The sequence below is a fragment of the Taeniopygia guttata genome, chromosome 5, assembly GCF_048771995.1.
Source record: "Taeniopygia guttata chromosome 5, bTaeGut7.mat, whole genome shotgun sequence".
NCBI classification, from domain to species: domain Eukaryota; kingdom Metazoa; phylum Chordata; class Aves; order Passeriformes; family Estrildidae; genus Taeniopygia; species Taeniopygia guttata.
In genome coordinates this window covers 55265000-55280859 of record NC_133030.1, presented here as the reverse complement: position 1 = coordinate 55280859, position 15860 = coordinate 55265000, and the positions used below count along the sequence as shown (strand labels likewise).

The window sequence follows — 15860 nt, the reverse complement described above, 5'->3', positions numbered from 1 at the left end:
GTGCTAACCTAACTTTTAGAATAAGCTTCTACAGTTCTCTGTTAGACTTTTTCAACAGTACTTTAAAAGGGACCAAATCTTTATAACTAAACTTAACAGAATTAGATTCCTTCCCTTCCTCCACACTCCCCCCCAAAATAATAGCTTTTTTGGCTATTTACTTTAAAAATGTAATTTCATAGGATGCCAAATGTGAGGGCTTTTTGTCAACTTGTGGTGCAGTAATCAAGGGTACCAAAATTATATTTTAACTCTTACATTTTTTAAGAGTTAATAGTTCTGCAGGGTTTAAAAGCAAAAGTTAGATTGTTATGAAAACACCATGTAAAATATTGCAAATATTTTTTAAAAGTGCATGATTGACAAGTATGTTTTTTGTCCTTCATATTCAGTAGAACTAAGAAATTATTCTGAAAGTCTTTTCCTTTAGTCACAAGTTTTGCAAAGGAATAAGTAATAACAGGCTCATATTGTATAAGAAGATGGATATTACATGGACTTTTGTTTGCCATTGGAGCTTACCTCAGAAAACCTCAGAATTTAAAGGGAATAATGAAATCACGCACTGTTGGTATGAGCAGCAGTTGGTATGAGCACAGACATTTACCTGGCTTCAAAGAGTTTTCTCTTTTCCTAGAAGTGTAGAAGTAATACTTGTGCTATTAGGATGGGGATGGGTATTAATGTTTTTTGCAGATAGCTGTTAGAACTCCATAGCAAGTGTATTTTGGAGGCTGTAGGAACATACGCTGTCTTCTGAAGATCAGTGTTCAGAACTGTGCGTACTGAATTCTGTACCAAGGATACATAGTGTGTAAAATGAAAACTGGACTTCATGACATGTTTTGCTTAAATTTAGCCTAATCTGCCTTTGAGAAGATTAAGAGGCTTAAGTCATTTTAATGACTTAATGCTTACGTACATCTTTTTAACTACTTCACTGAAACATCTTAAATCTTTCAGCTTGATTAAAGTTTTGCTTTTCAATGTCCTGACTGCAGTATCTGGCCATAGCTTAAATGTTTAGTATTCAAACACTCAGGATCTTGATAACCTTACCTGCTGATGGTAAACATTCCAAACACTGTTGCCTTTAATTTCTTCAAAATTTATACTTATACTTAATTAGCTGTACCTACTGAGTAAAGTAAAATCTACAGTCTTAATTCTCTGAGAGCTTTTTTTTAAAGAAGGCAAGTTTAGCATCACTAGTTCGAAAAGGTGACATCTGTCCCTCATGTATTTTTGATATATATTCCACCTTCCACAGTTTTCTTTGTTACACCTTTCCTTAATCTGTTTTAGTTGATTTCTGTAATCATTTTTATATGGGTTTTTCTGTTTCCTCACCACAGAAAAATGAGTGAGAAATCAAAAGAGCTCCTAAATTTTTTTACATAAAATCAAAAGCATCCAACAGAAGGGAATAGAGAATAAAAACTAGAAGAAAATGGAACTTAAATGAACAGATATTAAGCCAGTGGTAATTATAGGGTGGGTGAGTTGTGGTATACTTAATAAGCAGTTCAGATTGAAAATTTATGCCAAGTAAGAACCTATAAGAGCATTTGTAATGCAAATTTATGATCACCAAGTTATAGTTCCTAAGATACCACACATACTTCAAATGACCTGCTTTAGGAATTTTCAATTATAGAGCTCAGGCAGACATCTCAGTAAAAAAATATTAATCACTGCAGGATTTGCTTCAACCTTAGCCAGAGCATTGTCACTGAGCTACATCAACATGCTCTTCTGATCTCCTGGGTTGGAAGGCAAGAAGAGCTTCTGCTGACCTGCCCTTGGAGCACACTTCACTGCACTTCTAGGTAAACTTCACCTGCTTCAAGTCTTAACACTTCTTTCTATCTGACTTGCTTTATTTTCTAGTAGGGAAGGAAAGTACATATGGGCAGTAGTGTCTGCATTATAGAAATAATTCTACTGAATGCTATATGCAACTGGTTCTTCCATTGGTGCTTCTCTGTCAGGAATTTCTATGAAGGTTACAGAATATTTCCTCCTTTGTGATCCTTAACAAAAATATCTGCAAAAGACAGAGGAAGTAAGACTGGTGTTTATTTTTAAATAGATGTTTTGTTTTGGTTTTTTTTGAGTAGCATACAGAAGGAGGAAATCAGTCAGTGGCTTGACTCGAAAGCAGAAATCAACACACCCATAACATGTAACACCTGTAATAATGTCTCTATACTTCTTGCTTCTCTATGCTGAAGTAATGTAAAATACAATAGAGGAAAGCAAAGTAAGGCATTGTAAGAGCCATTTCATATCTCCAGCGGGGTGTGGAAAGAGTAATCAATTTTCATTGCAGCAGTAGCACCTGGAGCATAGGTCTAGGTAGACAAACATTTCAAGGAGTACCCACCCCTGAAGTGAATACTCTTATTTTAGAATATGTGCCTTTCTTCTTTTTTAGTAGTTTAGCTAAGGTGATTTCTAAAGCTAACTTAAAACAAAAATATTTTCTTGTTCCAGGTAAGTGTCTAAACAGACAATACTCAGCTCCTGAACAAACCCATTTGCTATGCAAATGATTATGTAAGATCAGGACATTAATCCATGGATGTAATATTCAACATGATTCACAATTAAACACTGGTGAGGGATATGCTTACTGCACATTGATGGATCATGTTGCTTTCCTTTAGCTGCTGCCTCTATATTGCTGACATTTCTAAAACAATTACATTTAAACTTTATGTAGTAAAATAGTTAAGCAACTGCATTCTTAATTTGTTGCCTGTGATGAGGCATCAGCAGTGACAAAACCTGTTCACTACCTTTACCGTGTTAGTGGAACAACAAACATCTTTAGGGGTTGAAGAGCCTCATCAAATTACTGCAGCATCCTTTTGAGTAAGTCGTGTTGTGGCACTGGTAATTTTTTTTTTTATAATCAATGCAGAACACGAAAGCTCAGCAGTAGAAAACTGTATTAATTATGACAATGCTAATGCAAGATACCTTTTTACAGTACAAGTACTTCTGTATTTGCCCCCTCCCATGCTGGGTCTTACAACTGGGATTACATTTTGGAGTTTGGAAATTTCTAGAACATTTCAAGTTCTGCCCTACAGTTGGGAATCAGAGTTTCTCCTGCATGCTAATAAAGTATGATGGAATACTCTAGGGGAGCAGCAAAATACAGTCAGAGCCAAGGAAACATTAGTCACAAGGCCCAACCTACTTAACCTCTTTAATGGCTAACTTGGAAAAAACCCAAATGTGTATTCATGTTAATTTGGAGGATGAGTAAAGCTGCAGGAAATGATCCAAAGTAACTAAAACAGCTGAACAAGTCTCCTGTTTATCTGAGTCATGATAGCAATTCAGTGTTTGTAGTACAAACACCGATACAGAGCTGGTATGTACATGTGTCTTATACTTTGAATCCTTAAGGAAGGAACAGTATCAGGTGCTTGTTAGACACAGGTGGTTGTGTGTGACATCACCACCAGCTGGCTGAACTGCAACAGAGGAAATCAATCTGTGAAACCTCCATTGTTTCATTCAAAGAAATCTGTGGAGTTACAGGGAAGGAAAGAATAGTGAGATGGAGAGTCCCTGAGGCATTAAATACATTAGTTAACAATTCATTAAATGGAGGAACAAGAAGTGACATGATAGTGCTTGAATGGCAAACTCTTCAAACTATAATTCCATGACCTTTAGCAACTAACATTTAGCAGCTAATATTTTTAAGAACATAAAGCCACATGGCTGATTTGGTAATTTATTAAAATCTTATAAATAAGACAGTCTGCCTACTTCACTGCTGCAGGCAAAGTACTTGGAAACAATTATTCTGTCCTAACCCAAAACGAACTGACCACCACAAGAATGGATGATTTAGAGGTTTTAATTAAATTCTGTCTTTGGTTGTGGTTTAACGGTACGAGTACTCCAGCAGCTACACCAGCTTGTGGAGTTTGCACTCTTACATTGCAGTGCCTTGCTCCTTGTAGTTGTGTTGATACAGTTATTTGTGAATCAGATCAGATGATTTTGCATAATTTTATGGCATTTTCCCTCTTTAAAATAACACAAGAAGCTCATTTTAATTTGGACTCATCTGATTCCATTTACAGCAAAGCTGCTTTATAACTAGGTGATAGCACAGAAGTTGAGGAGGGAAGGGGGGTTGCAGAAAAAGGGCAAAAGAATCAGAATTTCTATCCTGCCATTTACTCAGCCAAGTTCCCTAAGTCGTTGTGTCCCTCATAACAAGGCAATGCAAGTTTCCTCCTCGTCTGCATCCATGCACATGATCAAAGCACTGTCTCTCCAGGAAGAACTATCATCAGTGTCAACAGTTGGAGCAGTAAAAAGAATGCACAACTCCACCCTGAACAGAAATCAGGAATGACAGCTTGTGCTCCGGCAAAGGCAGAGCATTGCTTCCTTCCTCTGGGACTGCACATTGCTTTCTCAAGTTTATACTATCACTTAATTAATTGGGACAAATGGACAAACAAATAGGGAACAGGGTGAACCACTGGATGATGATATCCTAATGCTCGGTACTAGCAGGAAGAATGCTTCTACTTACAAAGGATAAAATTGGTAGTGGTTCATCAGATTATATTACTGGTTGTCATCAAATGAAAATATTCTGAATTATTATGACCTTCTAAAGGATTGTAAGGGAATGGTTTTTAATTGATATGACCTTTAACTTTTATATCCATATCATGACAGTTCCTTCAGTGATCTGCTGGGAGAGACAATAGAGATTTCTTCAGAGGTAATGAAGTGTGTTTGGTAGGAAATGATAATGGGGATTATGTGGGTGGTAGAACTAAGAGCTGTATACTGAATGAATCCCATCTGTGGTGACTGCTGCCTACACAGATTTTTTTTCTGCAGTATTAGTTGTAGTCTTCATTTCTTGTTTTAACCTGTTGTGTTTAGCATGCTTTTGATAATATTAAGAATTGTTTCAATTAGAGGGGAATTCTTTAGGTATGAAGTAGAAACTGTTATGAGGTATTTCATATGGAATGCTATGTAAACAAGCAAACTGGCAACATCTAAACTGAAAAGAAGCAGAGTATTATGGGAGGAAAAAGGAGGGATTTATCAGTGGACTAGAATGTGAACAGGCATTTGATAGAGGACCAAGAATACAGGGACCTATCTCCCCTTTAGGGGACGTCTAACCAAAAGCATTTCCACTTTTATAATTAGCTCTATTGTTTATTTTGTACATATATATATGTCTCAAGCTATGCTTTTTTCAGCATTATTATTGACTCCATACTCATGATGTTTCAGGTATACCTTTTAATTTAGTGCAGTTGTACAGAGAAATAGTCTAGCTTAAATTCTCTTAAACCTGACATTACAATTTCCTCCTTATACCCCTGATGTTGTATTCCACATATCACATACAGATTGAAAAGAAAATGTTTCTGGTCTCAGGATCTCTAGACACTTCTGTAAAATAATTGGCTAAAATTTAAATTCTGCATTTCTTTCAGTAAGCTAAGAATTTGAGTCATACCAGCTTTAACAAAGGACCTGACTCTTGGTTTAAGTAAACGCCAAGACATAATACTGTTCAGCATACTTTAAGTAATTCTTTTGGAGTAATGCAACTAGAAAATTAATCTTGCAAAAAATATTTTTACTTTACTTTCAGATTATGTATTTTTATTAATACTAACTATCACACCTCTTTTTAAATTAAGGCTAGTACATTAAACATAGACCTTTCTAGAAGGAAGAAAGGCAGAAGGCAAGGAAAAAGAATGTTTCTCATAGGAAAATGGAAGAAATAGAAAAAAAGATTATAGTACCTTGTACCTTTCTACAGAATAGAAATACTGGTTTTGAATTTGAGACATAAACAGTAGACAAACTTTAAAGTAGTATCTAACCATCCCCCAGCAAGTAGGTTATTATTGGGTGTACTCCTCCGTGATGAACACACTCCTTTCCAGCCTTCTAAATATTCTCAGGTTCAGCTGCATATTATGGTATCTTCTTTGAATAAGTCAACCTAAAATAGATTCTAAACATATATCAGTGATACATTTTCTTCTGTCACTATTTCAGGAGCTTTTCACTGAATATTTTCAATAAGGTTCCATCAATGCCCTACACAATTCATCTGCTTCTACTGTTGACATTCTTCTGTTTATGCAGCTAAGGACTGTAGTAAACTTTATTGTAGCATCACAGTAGTTAAAAAAATAATAATTCTGAAATGTATTTCTGGAAGATTACAAAACAGGGCACTTGAAAACAGAATCAACTTGTCTCATGAATGTTCCCTGGACTAGAATATTGTTGCTTTAAGTGGAAAAGGAATATTTACAGAAACAGAAGGGATGAACTTTAAGCATCAATAAGGCACAAACCCATTCTTTTCATAGCATGCAAAAATCATAATTGCAAATGTTAGGTTACATCTGCTGGTCAGATTACTTGCGTGCAGATGTTCTTCTTTTAAAATGCACTACTAAAATAGTGTTTGTGACTGAAATACTCAGATTCGCAATAAATTGTATATACCTGTATAGAAGACAGCTGTGCTCTGCCAATTTTTGGTAATCAAAAAGCTGAAAAAATGGTAATTGAAGGTGGTGTTTATATATATATATATATATATATATATATATATATATACACACACACACATGTATCTCTATCTATATAGATACATATGTGAGAGAGTGCAGAAATGTTTTCCATAGAGATGCATGTTAAATCAGAACCTGTTGCAATGGTTTTATTTAACAGATTTATACTCCTAGTCTCTTAAGAGACTTAACTTGTATATTCTAATCTGTAAAATTTATCAAAAAAAAGGTAAAGAATGTTATTTCCAGTTGTGTAGTCTTAATAATATAGTTGTTTAAATACTAGGTAGAAACAGAGAAGTTTTTTTAATACATATTTAATTTGGTTTATAATTTTTTTTCTCCTATTCTGCATGAGCATTCTTCTGCTCAGAGGCATGTTTTCCTCTCTAAGACTCCTTTGCACATCACTTTGTCAGTAATTGCTAGAAAATATCTTTCAGTACAAACTTCAGAATTGAGCAGAGGACTTTCCCAATCTGCCCTTCAAGCTGCAGTCCAAGTTCACCCATGACCAGGTTCAACAGCAGGAAGCAGCAGCTTCATTACATGATACTCCCTTCATGTTAGTTCTTACTAGGTCTGTTTACCTCAAGAAAGGTAACTAAGAAATGGACAAATTCTAGTAGGAGATGCACATTTCAAATTAGGAATTATTGGATTTGAATATTGCAGTAATACAAATATAGTATGAAAACAAACCTGCATCTGATACAGCAGTAAACATAAGAAAAGAAAGGAAGTTGGTTTCAATTTATATTAAATAAGTAGCTGGCAATCTAAAACAAAGGAATGATGTGGTTAATAGAAAAGTTGAAGACTAAAAGCCCAAAATTTTTGCAGCATGAGGAGAAAACTGATAACGTATCACAGAATTCTGCATTAACCTTTTAGCTGAAAGAGAAATTATTTTTTACACAGAAACCGTAAAAAACACTTAAGTGGTTTTTTTTAAGTGTAAATAACACTTAACTAAGTCATAGAAGAGATATGTGAGAACAATTTTAGTCTTACGGTAACAAATTAAAAAGCTGGGCTCAACCTTAAAACGTGGGCCATCATTTTCCCTTCACATTAACCAAGTGGTACACCCAAAACACAATAGCACATAAATAAAGCAGGAGTAAAGAGTGAAGGATTGACTGTCCCTAATTAATGTTTCAACTAATGACCCATCATCTGGCTCATCTCAGATACTTGCACTCATCATGGGCATGTTGAAAATTTCAAGAAAAAGGATTTTTATAAAGAAACATCCTGAGAGCTCAAATGGCTATAAAACCTAAAAGCACAAGCAGAGAGAAATCTCCTAGAACATTGCAGTTTTTGTTTTCTCCACCTCTTTGCATATGGTTCATGGCTTCCTTGTTATAAATTACAGAGGAGCAGAACAAGATTTTCCATCTATAAAGATGGTGGCATGTCATCTTACAGTACTGTGTCTTCTGTAGCTACAATATAAACCAATACCTTTAGTGCAATAATTTTATGAGAATGGACAGCAGCACAGTCCCAATGAGACCACAGCATTTTCCACTGAGTACGTGCTTTTGCATCATGTGTATTGGATTAAGTATACAATTTCTGTTATTGTTTAAAGAAATTACCTCTAATCCACCAAATGCAGGGCTGGAACACATGACATACCAAACACTCAAATCCCATGAAGTGCACACAGCTATGCTACAGACACAATGCTTCGCTCCTGCTTTAATTGTTACACTTCTCAGAATGATGCACCAAGTCCTGGGCTAAGGAAACTTCAGATCATGAGTCACCTAGTCCAGCATACATTACCTTAGAATATTACAAGGCAGTGATGAAAAAGTATCTTTCTCCTGTTCACGTGTCTTAAGTACTGTATACCAAACAGACATCAAAGTGTTTCCTTTAAGTTGTTATTTGTAGTTTATTTATCTCTGAACAGGTTTGGTGGGGTTTGAAATGCCTTGGCTGTATGTGAATTCAAGCATGGCAGCATATGGTTGTTGTTGAGTAGGAACACGGTACTGCTGCAGCCTTAGGAACTGTCAGCGTGATTCTGAAATGAAAGGCTACTTAAGGCCACAGTAACAAATTAATATATCTTTCTTTTACATACACATTTTTACTTAACACTGTATTTCAGTAAAGATTTCAGGCTCCTGCTGTGGAACTCCCCATGAAACAGTCAGTCTTTTTGTTTGTATCATCTGTTACACAGCACTGCAGTGTAGCAACCCCAGAACTGCCTGGCAAGTTAGAAGTACTTCTGTCATTCAGCTTCTTAAATTGCCTACCTACTCCGAGTGAGTTCCTCCTGCATTATAGCAAATGTAAAATACAATTTTTGAAAGGAGAGTTGTATTCTGTAATAAAGCAATCCACTTACTCATTTAGTAAAGAGACATCATTTCCTTTAAATACATGCAAAAAAACCCTAGTGCTCCTACCCATACTCACTTCTAGAGATTTTATTCTGCCAGTTATGAGTGAACCCATCTGAACTGTAGCCATCCAAAAGTCTCCCCAGTCAGAGCTAGTCATCCAGGCTCCATCCTAAATCAATACAGAGATAGGCACCTTCAAAGACCAAGAGATTTAGATAGTGGGATGAGTATCTCAACGTGAATGAATTACCTGCAGAACTGCCTCTCTCCCCTCCCCATCCAGGTTTATCTGTAGGAGCAGCCTAAATGAGTGATTGAAATGACACACCTAACTCCTACCTTAGTAAAGTGTGATCAGATGGATCCCACCCTAAATGTTTGACCTCTGACACTGTTGCTGGCTATAAATAGCAGTATCTGTTATTTAAAATAATACCACATGCAAAGAAAAAAGTGTTACATTAATTCAAAATTACTTTCCTGTGACACCTCCAAAGCGTGAAAACATTTTCCTATGCTCTGGAAAAGCATCTTAACAAATGAATGCAAAACTGGAGAACACTTGGATCTCAAAAGGTAGGAAAGCTCATTTTCCTCCTTTTGTCTATGCAGAGAAAAGAAGTAGGAGAGATTCAGACATATTAGTTTTTAAAATTTTAAAAACATCTACATTTGAAAATCCTGCTAGAATATACTTAGAAAACACAAGTAGCATTCAGAATTTCTACAGGAGTGCTCCTGAAAATTTTATTATTCTGCCACCTTTATCTTTGGGAATTTCTGCTTATCCTAAGAAAAATAATGATCAAATAAGAGGCCTGGCAATTTATTAACAGAAGTTAAAACCCCTTTTTCCAGTAAGCCTAGGATAAGAGCACACCAGGTTTTGGTCATTTTTTTCTATGTACCCATAAGTGCCAAATGTTTTAGCAAAACACTAAATGAAAGTTTATGCATTTAAATCAAATTTCAGTTTCTAGGTAAACACGACTTCTTCACCATACCATAACCAATAAGCAGTAATTCTTCAATTTGTAAAGTTAAATAGAATTGCTGAGGTTTTTTAAGAACCAAGAGGAGAATAAAATATACTTGTATAACATGTTTTAATATTTACACCAACAAATCAGCACAAACCCTTTCCTTTAAAAAGAGGTCAACAAAATTAGAACACCTTTAACAAAGGAAGTGGATTTGGAAGGAAATAATTTGGGTTTAATACCTCTGGTTTTATCTGCTTCCGTAACCAAATTTTCTTCCCTTATCTTCTTAGGCATTCCCCAAATCCTGGCTGCTTTCATGCAACCTCATTTATCCAAGAAAGGCAACTGAGTTGTAGATATCACTGGCCCCTTGGGCCAAGCACCATAATTTCTACGAAACTATCATTTGGTATGGAAATGCATGCACAATGGGGGGGAAAAAGCTACTTTATTATAAGTGACAGTTTTTCTGCTCACAGTAAACAGATTTCTGGTTACAAGTTGGAATCAGAAAATTTTACAAAGGCTGCTTTGTCTCTTGACTGCTAAGAGAGTGGTTCCCAAAAAGATTTTTTCTGTGGGAGAAGTGATAAATAATTTCCCATGCTGCAGGTAGAATCTTAAGTATTATACTTGGTAAATATTGGTCAATATTATTTTTCTTTCCATATTTCTATAGAAAAATGAAGATGGAAAGAATTGAGACAAGTGATGTTTTCAAGGGAAGCAGAAATAGAAGTAGGAGCACACTTGCATATAAAGTACTTACTCTACCTTTTGAAGACATTTCCTCCTAGCCCTCAGTATCCAGTCTGTCTGGCTGCTGCACTGGCTGAACCTTCATCTGCCAAAAGCAACACAATGACAAACTTTTATACTACAGGCCATTATTCCAACAGAGGAGTTGCATGAAGGAGTGTCTGCATCCCCAGCAGTTGTCTATATCATATTCTCCCACTTTTCACTTTGTAGGTATTCCTGTTCTTGTAGTGGAAAAGTAATAGTGGGATAAGATTTACAGTATTTTATTTTTTATTATTATTCATTAATGCAGGGAAATGTCAGCGATCAAGTAAGTATACCTGGAAAAAAAAAATATACACCATTGCTTAAAAATTGCTGGCAATGAAAATTAACCTAGTCAATGAGAAAAACTAACTTTTTATAGAATAAGCATGACAAAAGGTGCACAAATCTCTCAGTGTTAGAATTTTAGAATTTTTAATTTTAAAATCAGAATTACTGTAAGAAGTGAGAAGACAAGTAAATTTCTATTCACTCCTATTATTTTGCTGATTAAAATTCAATATTAACTTGATGAAGATAAATCACTTCCCCCCCTTTTTTTAAGATAGATGACTATGAGCATTTTAGAGTCTGTTTTATTCAAGCCAGCTTAGTTGCAGGGTTAATACTCTTCTGGGTAGATCTTGGAGTTCTATATGGGGTTTGAGTAACCTATTTGTAAAGCTCTGTGTGTGAGGTGGAATCTCAGTCTCCAAGAACCTGAGGATGGTATTAGTATGATTGCCAGCAAGTAGCACTCCAACTGGTGCTTGCAAAATAACGTTAAACTGGGAAAGTACTATCTTTTGATGCTAATAGATTTTCCTTGTAGGACTATTTTACTATTAGTAAAAGAGGCAGAGTCTTTGACCTATCAAAAAGCTGACACCAGAGCCTGCAAATGCACTGAGAAGGATACACAGTGAAATCTTAAGCATGTATATATTAGGATAATTGACACAATTATCTGTTACAGAGTCCTACATGAATAGGTTTGGTTTACCATACAGGCTCATACATTGAGATTATTATGCTATTACCACTTACCCTCAAAGACTTACACAAACGTTATCTAAGCTCCTCAAAAACTTGACAAGTTAACTTTTTTTTCCTGCTCCTAGCTGAGATCTGTCACGGTGTTCTGCAAATAAATTAACAAAGACTGGAAACCAGCCATTTTTCAGAAACAGTTGAAGCACTGGGTAGGTCCATGTATGCTGTAGATTAGGATTTAAGACTCACAGCAATATGAAATTTGTCTACATCGCATGTGTTGCAGTACTAACATATGGTGATGTTTTGACTTCTAGATGAGCTTGGCTTCTTCCAAGCTGTTAAGCTTCATTTTGCTGTTGTAACTCTACAGAATGAGAGACTAGAAAATGAAGGAAACTGAACCTTAGTTTCAAACATGAGACCAGATCTCATGAGTCTGACATCAGGACAAAAATACTTTCCCCTCCTGCTGCTAAGCAGAGTTTTGTACACCAGATTTCACAAGGAAGGGACGGTGGAAGGGAGGTGACGCTAGGCATGACTCTATCCAAGGTGTGTTTCCGACCAGGACAAGCTTTCGGGAGGCGACCTCAGCTCAGAGGCACGGGAGACCACCGGCCCCCGTGTCACCGCCCAGCGGGCTGCGGGCAGCCCCAGCGGTGGGGCCGGGCCGGGCGGAGCCGCCCCGCATTCCCCGCATTCCGGGGGCAGAGAGCGCCCGGGGCCGCAGCCCCTGCCGCCACCGCCCGGGCCCGGGGCCGCTGGGCCGCGGGCAGCCCGCCCAGAGGAGGCGGTGCCCGCCGGGGCCCGGCTCGGGGGCAGGGCGGCAGAGCGCCGGGAGGAGGAGGAGGCCGGGCGGGGGAGGACCGGCGTGGCAAGCCTCACGCTCGGCACGGCGCTGCCGGAGCGAGAGGGTCTCGGCGGGGACGGGAGGCGGGCGCGGGTGCCGGTCCCGCATTCCCGGCCCGGCCCCGCGGTCACGTGCGGGCCCGCAGCGCGGCCCCGCCCCGGCAGGGAGGCGGTGGCGGGGGTTAACCCGTGGCGGGGCGGCGCGGGCGGAGCGGAGCAGAGCAGGGCAGAGCACAGCACAGTATAGCAGAGCAGGAAGCGCCCGGGGAGGGAGGCGGGAGAGGCGGCCGCGCTCCGGAGGAGGAGGAAGAGGGTTGGGAGCCCGGCCGCCGTCGCCGCCTTCGCCTCTTCCTTCCGCCCGCTGCGCGGAGCGAGGCGCGCGGGAGGCACCTGTCACAGCCGCCAGGGCGAGCGCGGCGTCCTCCGCGGTGAGAGGCGGCGGCGGCGGGAGAGGCCGGCACAGCTCAGCGGGCCCGGCGCAGAGAAGGCTGCGGAGATGATGCCGGTGAGTGAGAACGGGGAGAGTTCGCGTCGTCGCTCCCCGGCCTGGCGCCGCGCTGCCGGGCGCTGGGACGCCTCGCCGTTTCCTGCGGGGCTGCCGGCGGCGGATGGAGTGCGCGGCGCCGCCGTCATCCCCGGGCCAGCCGGGACAGAGGACTGCGGGGCTGCGGAGACATCGGCGGGCTCCGCGCCGGGGATGGGGCCGCGGGTCACCGCCGTCCCCGGCTGTGGGGGGGCACGACCTGCCCCCGCCCCTCCGCCCGCGGGGGCTGCACCGGCCGTGACAGGTCGGGGGCCGCGACCCCCGGGCTGTGGCGGAGCGGCGCCTCACGCGGGGAGCGCGGGGGTCGCCTCCGGATCGCTGCCGGCCGGCGAGGCCCGCCGTGAAGCGTGGGGGGTGCGTTGTGTTTGGGTGAGTGGGTGTGCGGGCGGTGTGTTTGTTTGTTTCGGGGTTTTCCACCCAAACCCCGATCCCTCGCAGACGGGGTGCGGGAAGGGCTGAACCGTCCCGGGGCAGGCGGCTCCGGCCCTCCCGCCGGGTTCAGCGAGCGCCGGCTGCAGCGCCGTGTCAGCCTGGCTCCCTCCTCAGTTCCTGTCAGCGCTTTTGTGAAACCGTCGCTTATTTATCGAAGACAAACCCTTTCATTTTCCTGCAAACAACCTTGATTGTCTTCTGTGACAGAATCCCTGTCCGCTTCCTGCCCCCCGCTTCCCTCCCGTGTCGCTGTGGGGTGATGCAGTGGTCAGAAGATAGTTGTTCCTGATGACTGTTCGTTTTATGACAAGATCCTCTGGGACGGAGTAATAAACAATCACATTCCTTTTGCTGATTTCTTTCAAACTCTATTTGATCTCAAATGTGGCTTTATGAGGTACTCCAATAGAAGAGGCTATCTCCCATGTTTTTTCTAATTCTAGTAGAAATTAGCTTTTTATTTACAGTTCCTCTGCAGTGTTTGCAGCCGAAGCACTGCAGCAGAAGGTTTCTCTGTCAGAACATTAAAGACATCTTTTACAAGATTTTATTGCTCTAAATTTGTTTCATGACTGATAGGAGAAAATAAATAGCTCAAACTGGGTGTAAAATTTCAGATTGAAGAGTACAGGTCGTGTTTAAAAGCCAGGTATTATGACAAGCCTTTTTAAGATCATGTGCGCTTTAACTTCCAGCTGCTGGGTGCCAGAATACCCTATTGACACGGATGAGAATGGCAGTGCACTGGGCGTGTTAAAACCAGCAACAAAGTTCATGGAGTTAGGCTTGTGCCATGAACTTCTGGATGGATGTTAGCATGTAGAAACAAAAACAAGGTGACACCTTCATCTTCCATCTCAGCTTGGGTTATGCTTTACATTCATGAAATTCCTATTGAAAACCCAGCATGCCAATGACATGCTAAGTCAGAACAAATGTATTTGTTTCCCATTACTAACCCATGCGTGGGTTTCAGGTTAACGTAATAACTTGGGTAGTAGAGGGAATGACTTCTTCAAAAGTTTCTTTTTACCTATTTGAGTGTTTCTGCTAGTGTCTTGTGTTACCTTATTGCTTGTTCAGATGTGGTGGTTGTTTATATTTATTGAAAGGTGGTTGAAGATTCAGACTTTTTACTATGTTTTTGAAACACACTTCAAAGCATTTTTAACTGATGGATGAATTTTAATAAAAACAAATTACCTTGCTACAGGGGTAGTAGTGTTGCTACTGAGTCCAAGTCCTAAATAATAAATATTTCTTTTTTCTAAAGCCATTTTAGATGCTGTTATGGACAGTCTATCAGATAGGAATATGTATATTTAAATAAATATGTATATTTAAATGGACTCATGACAGTGCCTTGAGTCTTCCAGGTTTTCATCCCAGCTAGACTACAAGGGTGAAAAAACGCAACTCCATTTACTGGACTCATCAATATATACTAGCCAAATAATGTGAACATATGGCTGTAGAACTGGACCAAGTGATTTAGGTTTTTACTCTTTTTTTTTTGTATTCTGAGAATGGAAAAGTTAGTGATCTAACTTTTTACCTTAGACAATTCCTTGACTTCATAATCATGAAAGCTTTTTTTTTTTTTTTTTTTTCCCTAACCCTGTTGGGATTTTGTTTGTGGGTATTTTGGGCTTTAAGTTTTTTTATATAATTAGCAAAAGCATAAACTAGCAAGAGGAGAGATTTTAATAACTGCTAGACTTACCTACTTTTACAACAGTTTATCACCATAGTTTTGCGTCAGCAAATTAAAACTACATGTTAAACTTTTTTTGTTTCTTAAGATTCACATTTATTAGACTTGTAGTAATTGATTTGGGCCACTTTTGCATGGATAATTTTTTTTGGCGTTTGTACAACCATTTTTAAGAGTGAAGTAGTATCTGAAGTCCCTGATTTTGTCCTTTGTTGTCTGTTGTGATTTTTTTTTTCCCTCCCCTCACATGGGGAACAGTGTTACTTCTCAGAGGTTTTTATCAATTAGTTTATTTTGTGAGTGGGATACTTCCCACTCTGTTCTTCACCATCCTTTGCTTAGAAGGATTTTGTTAATTTCTTTTTTCATATTGCTTATTCTGGTTCTGAAAAATACAGAATAACTGTTCTTGGTCCTGAACACAGTTGTGCTTGAAGAATTAATGATTTAGACTACAGTTTTCTCACCTGGGTTGTTTTTTTTTTCATTTGCTTTGCTGAAAAGATATATCAATTCTAAACCCTTTCATTGCCTTCAGGAGAAAAGGACTATGTGTATGATGAGCTCATGATGCTACACTGA

General features: G+C 39.5%; 1 protein-coding gene across 7 annotated transcripts in view; it reads left to right on the top strand.

The window, feature by feature from the left end:
- The first annotated feature begins 130 nt into the window (after positions 1 to 130).
- Positions 131 to 15860, top strand: part of PPP1R13B (protein phosphatase 1 regulatory subunit 13B) — an 81999-nt gene continuing 66269 nt past the window's right edge. For 3 of the 7 annotated variants that reach the window (XM_030275071.4, XM_012574243.5, XM_030275069.4), the window contains exon 1: positions 12715 to 13093. In XM_030275071.4, the coding sequence (XP_030130931.2) occupies positions 13085 to 13093 (9 nt within the window). In that variant the 5' untranslated portion in view covers positions 12715 to 13084. The other 4 variants (XM_072930462.1, XM_072930461.1, XM_072930458.1 and 1 more) reach the window with 4 other exon arrangements.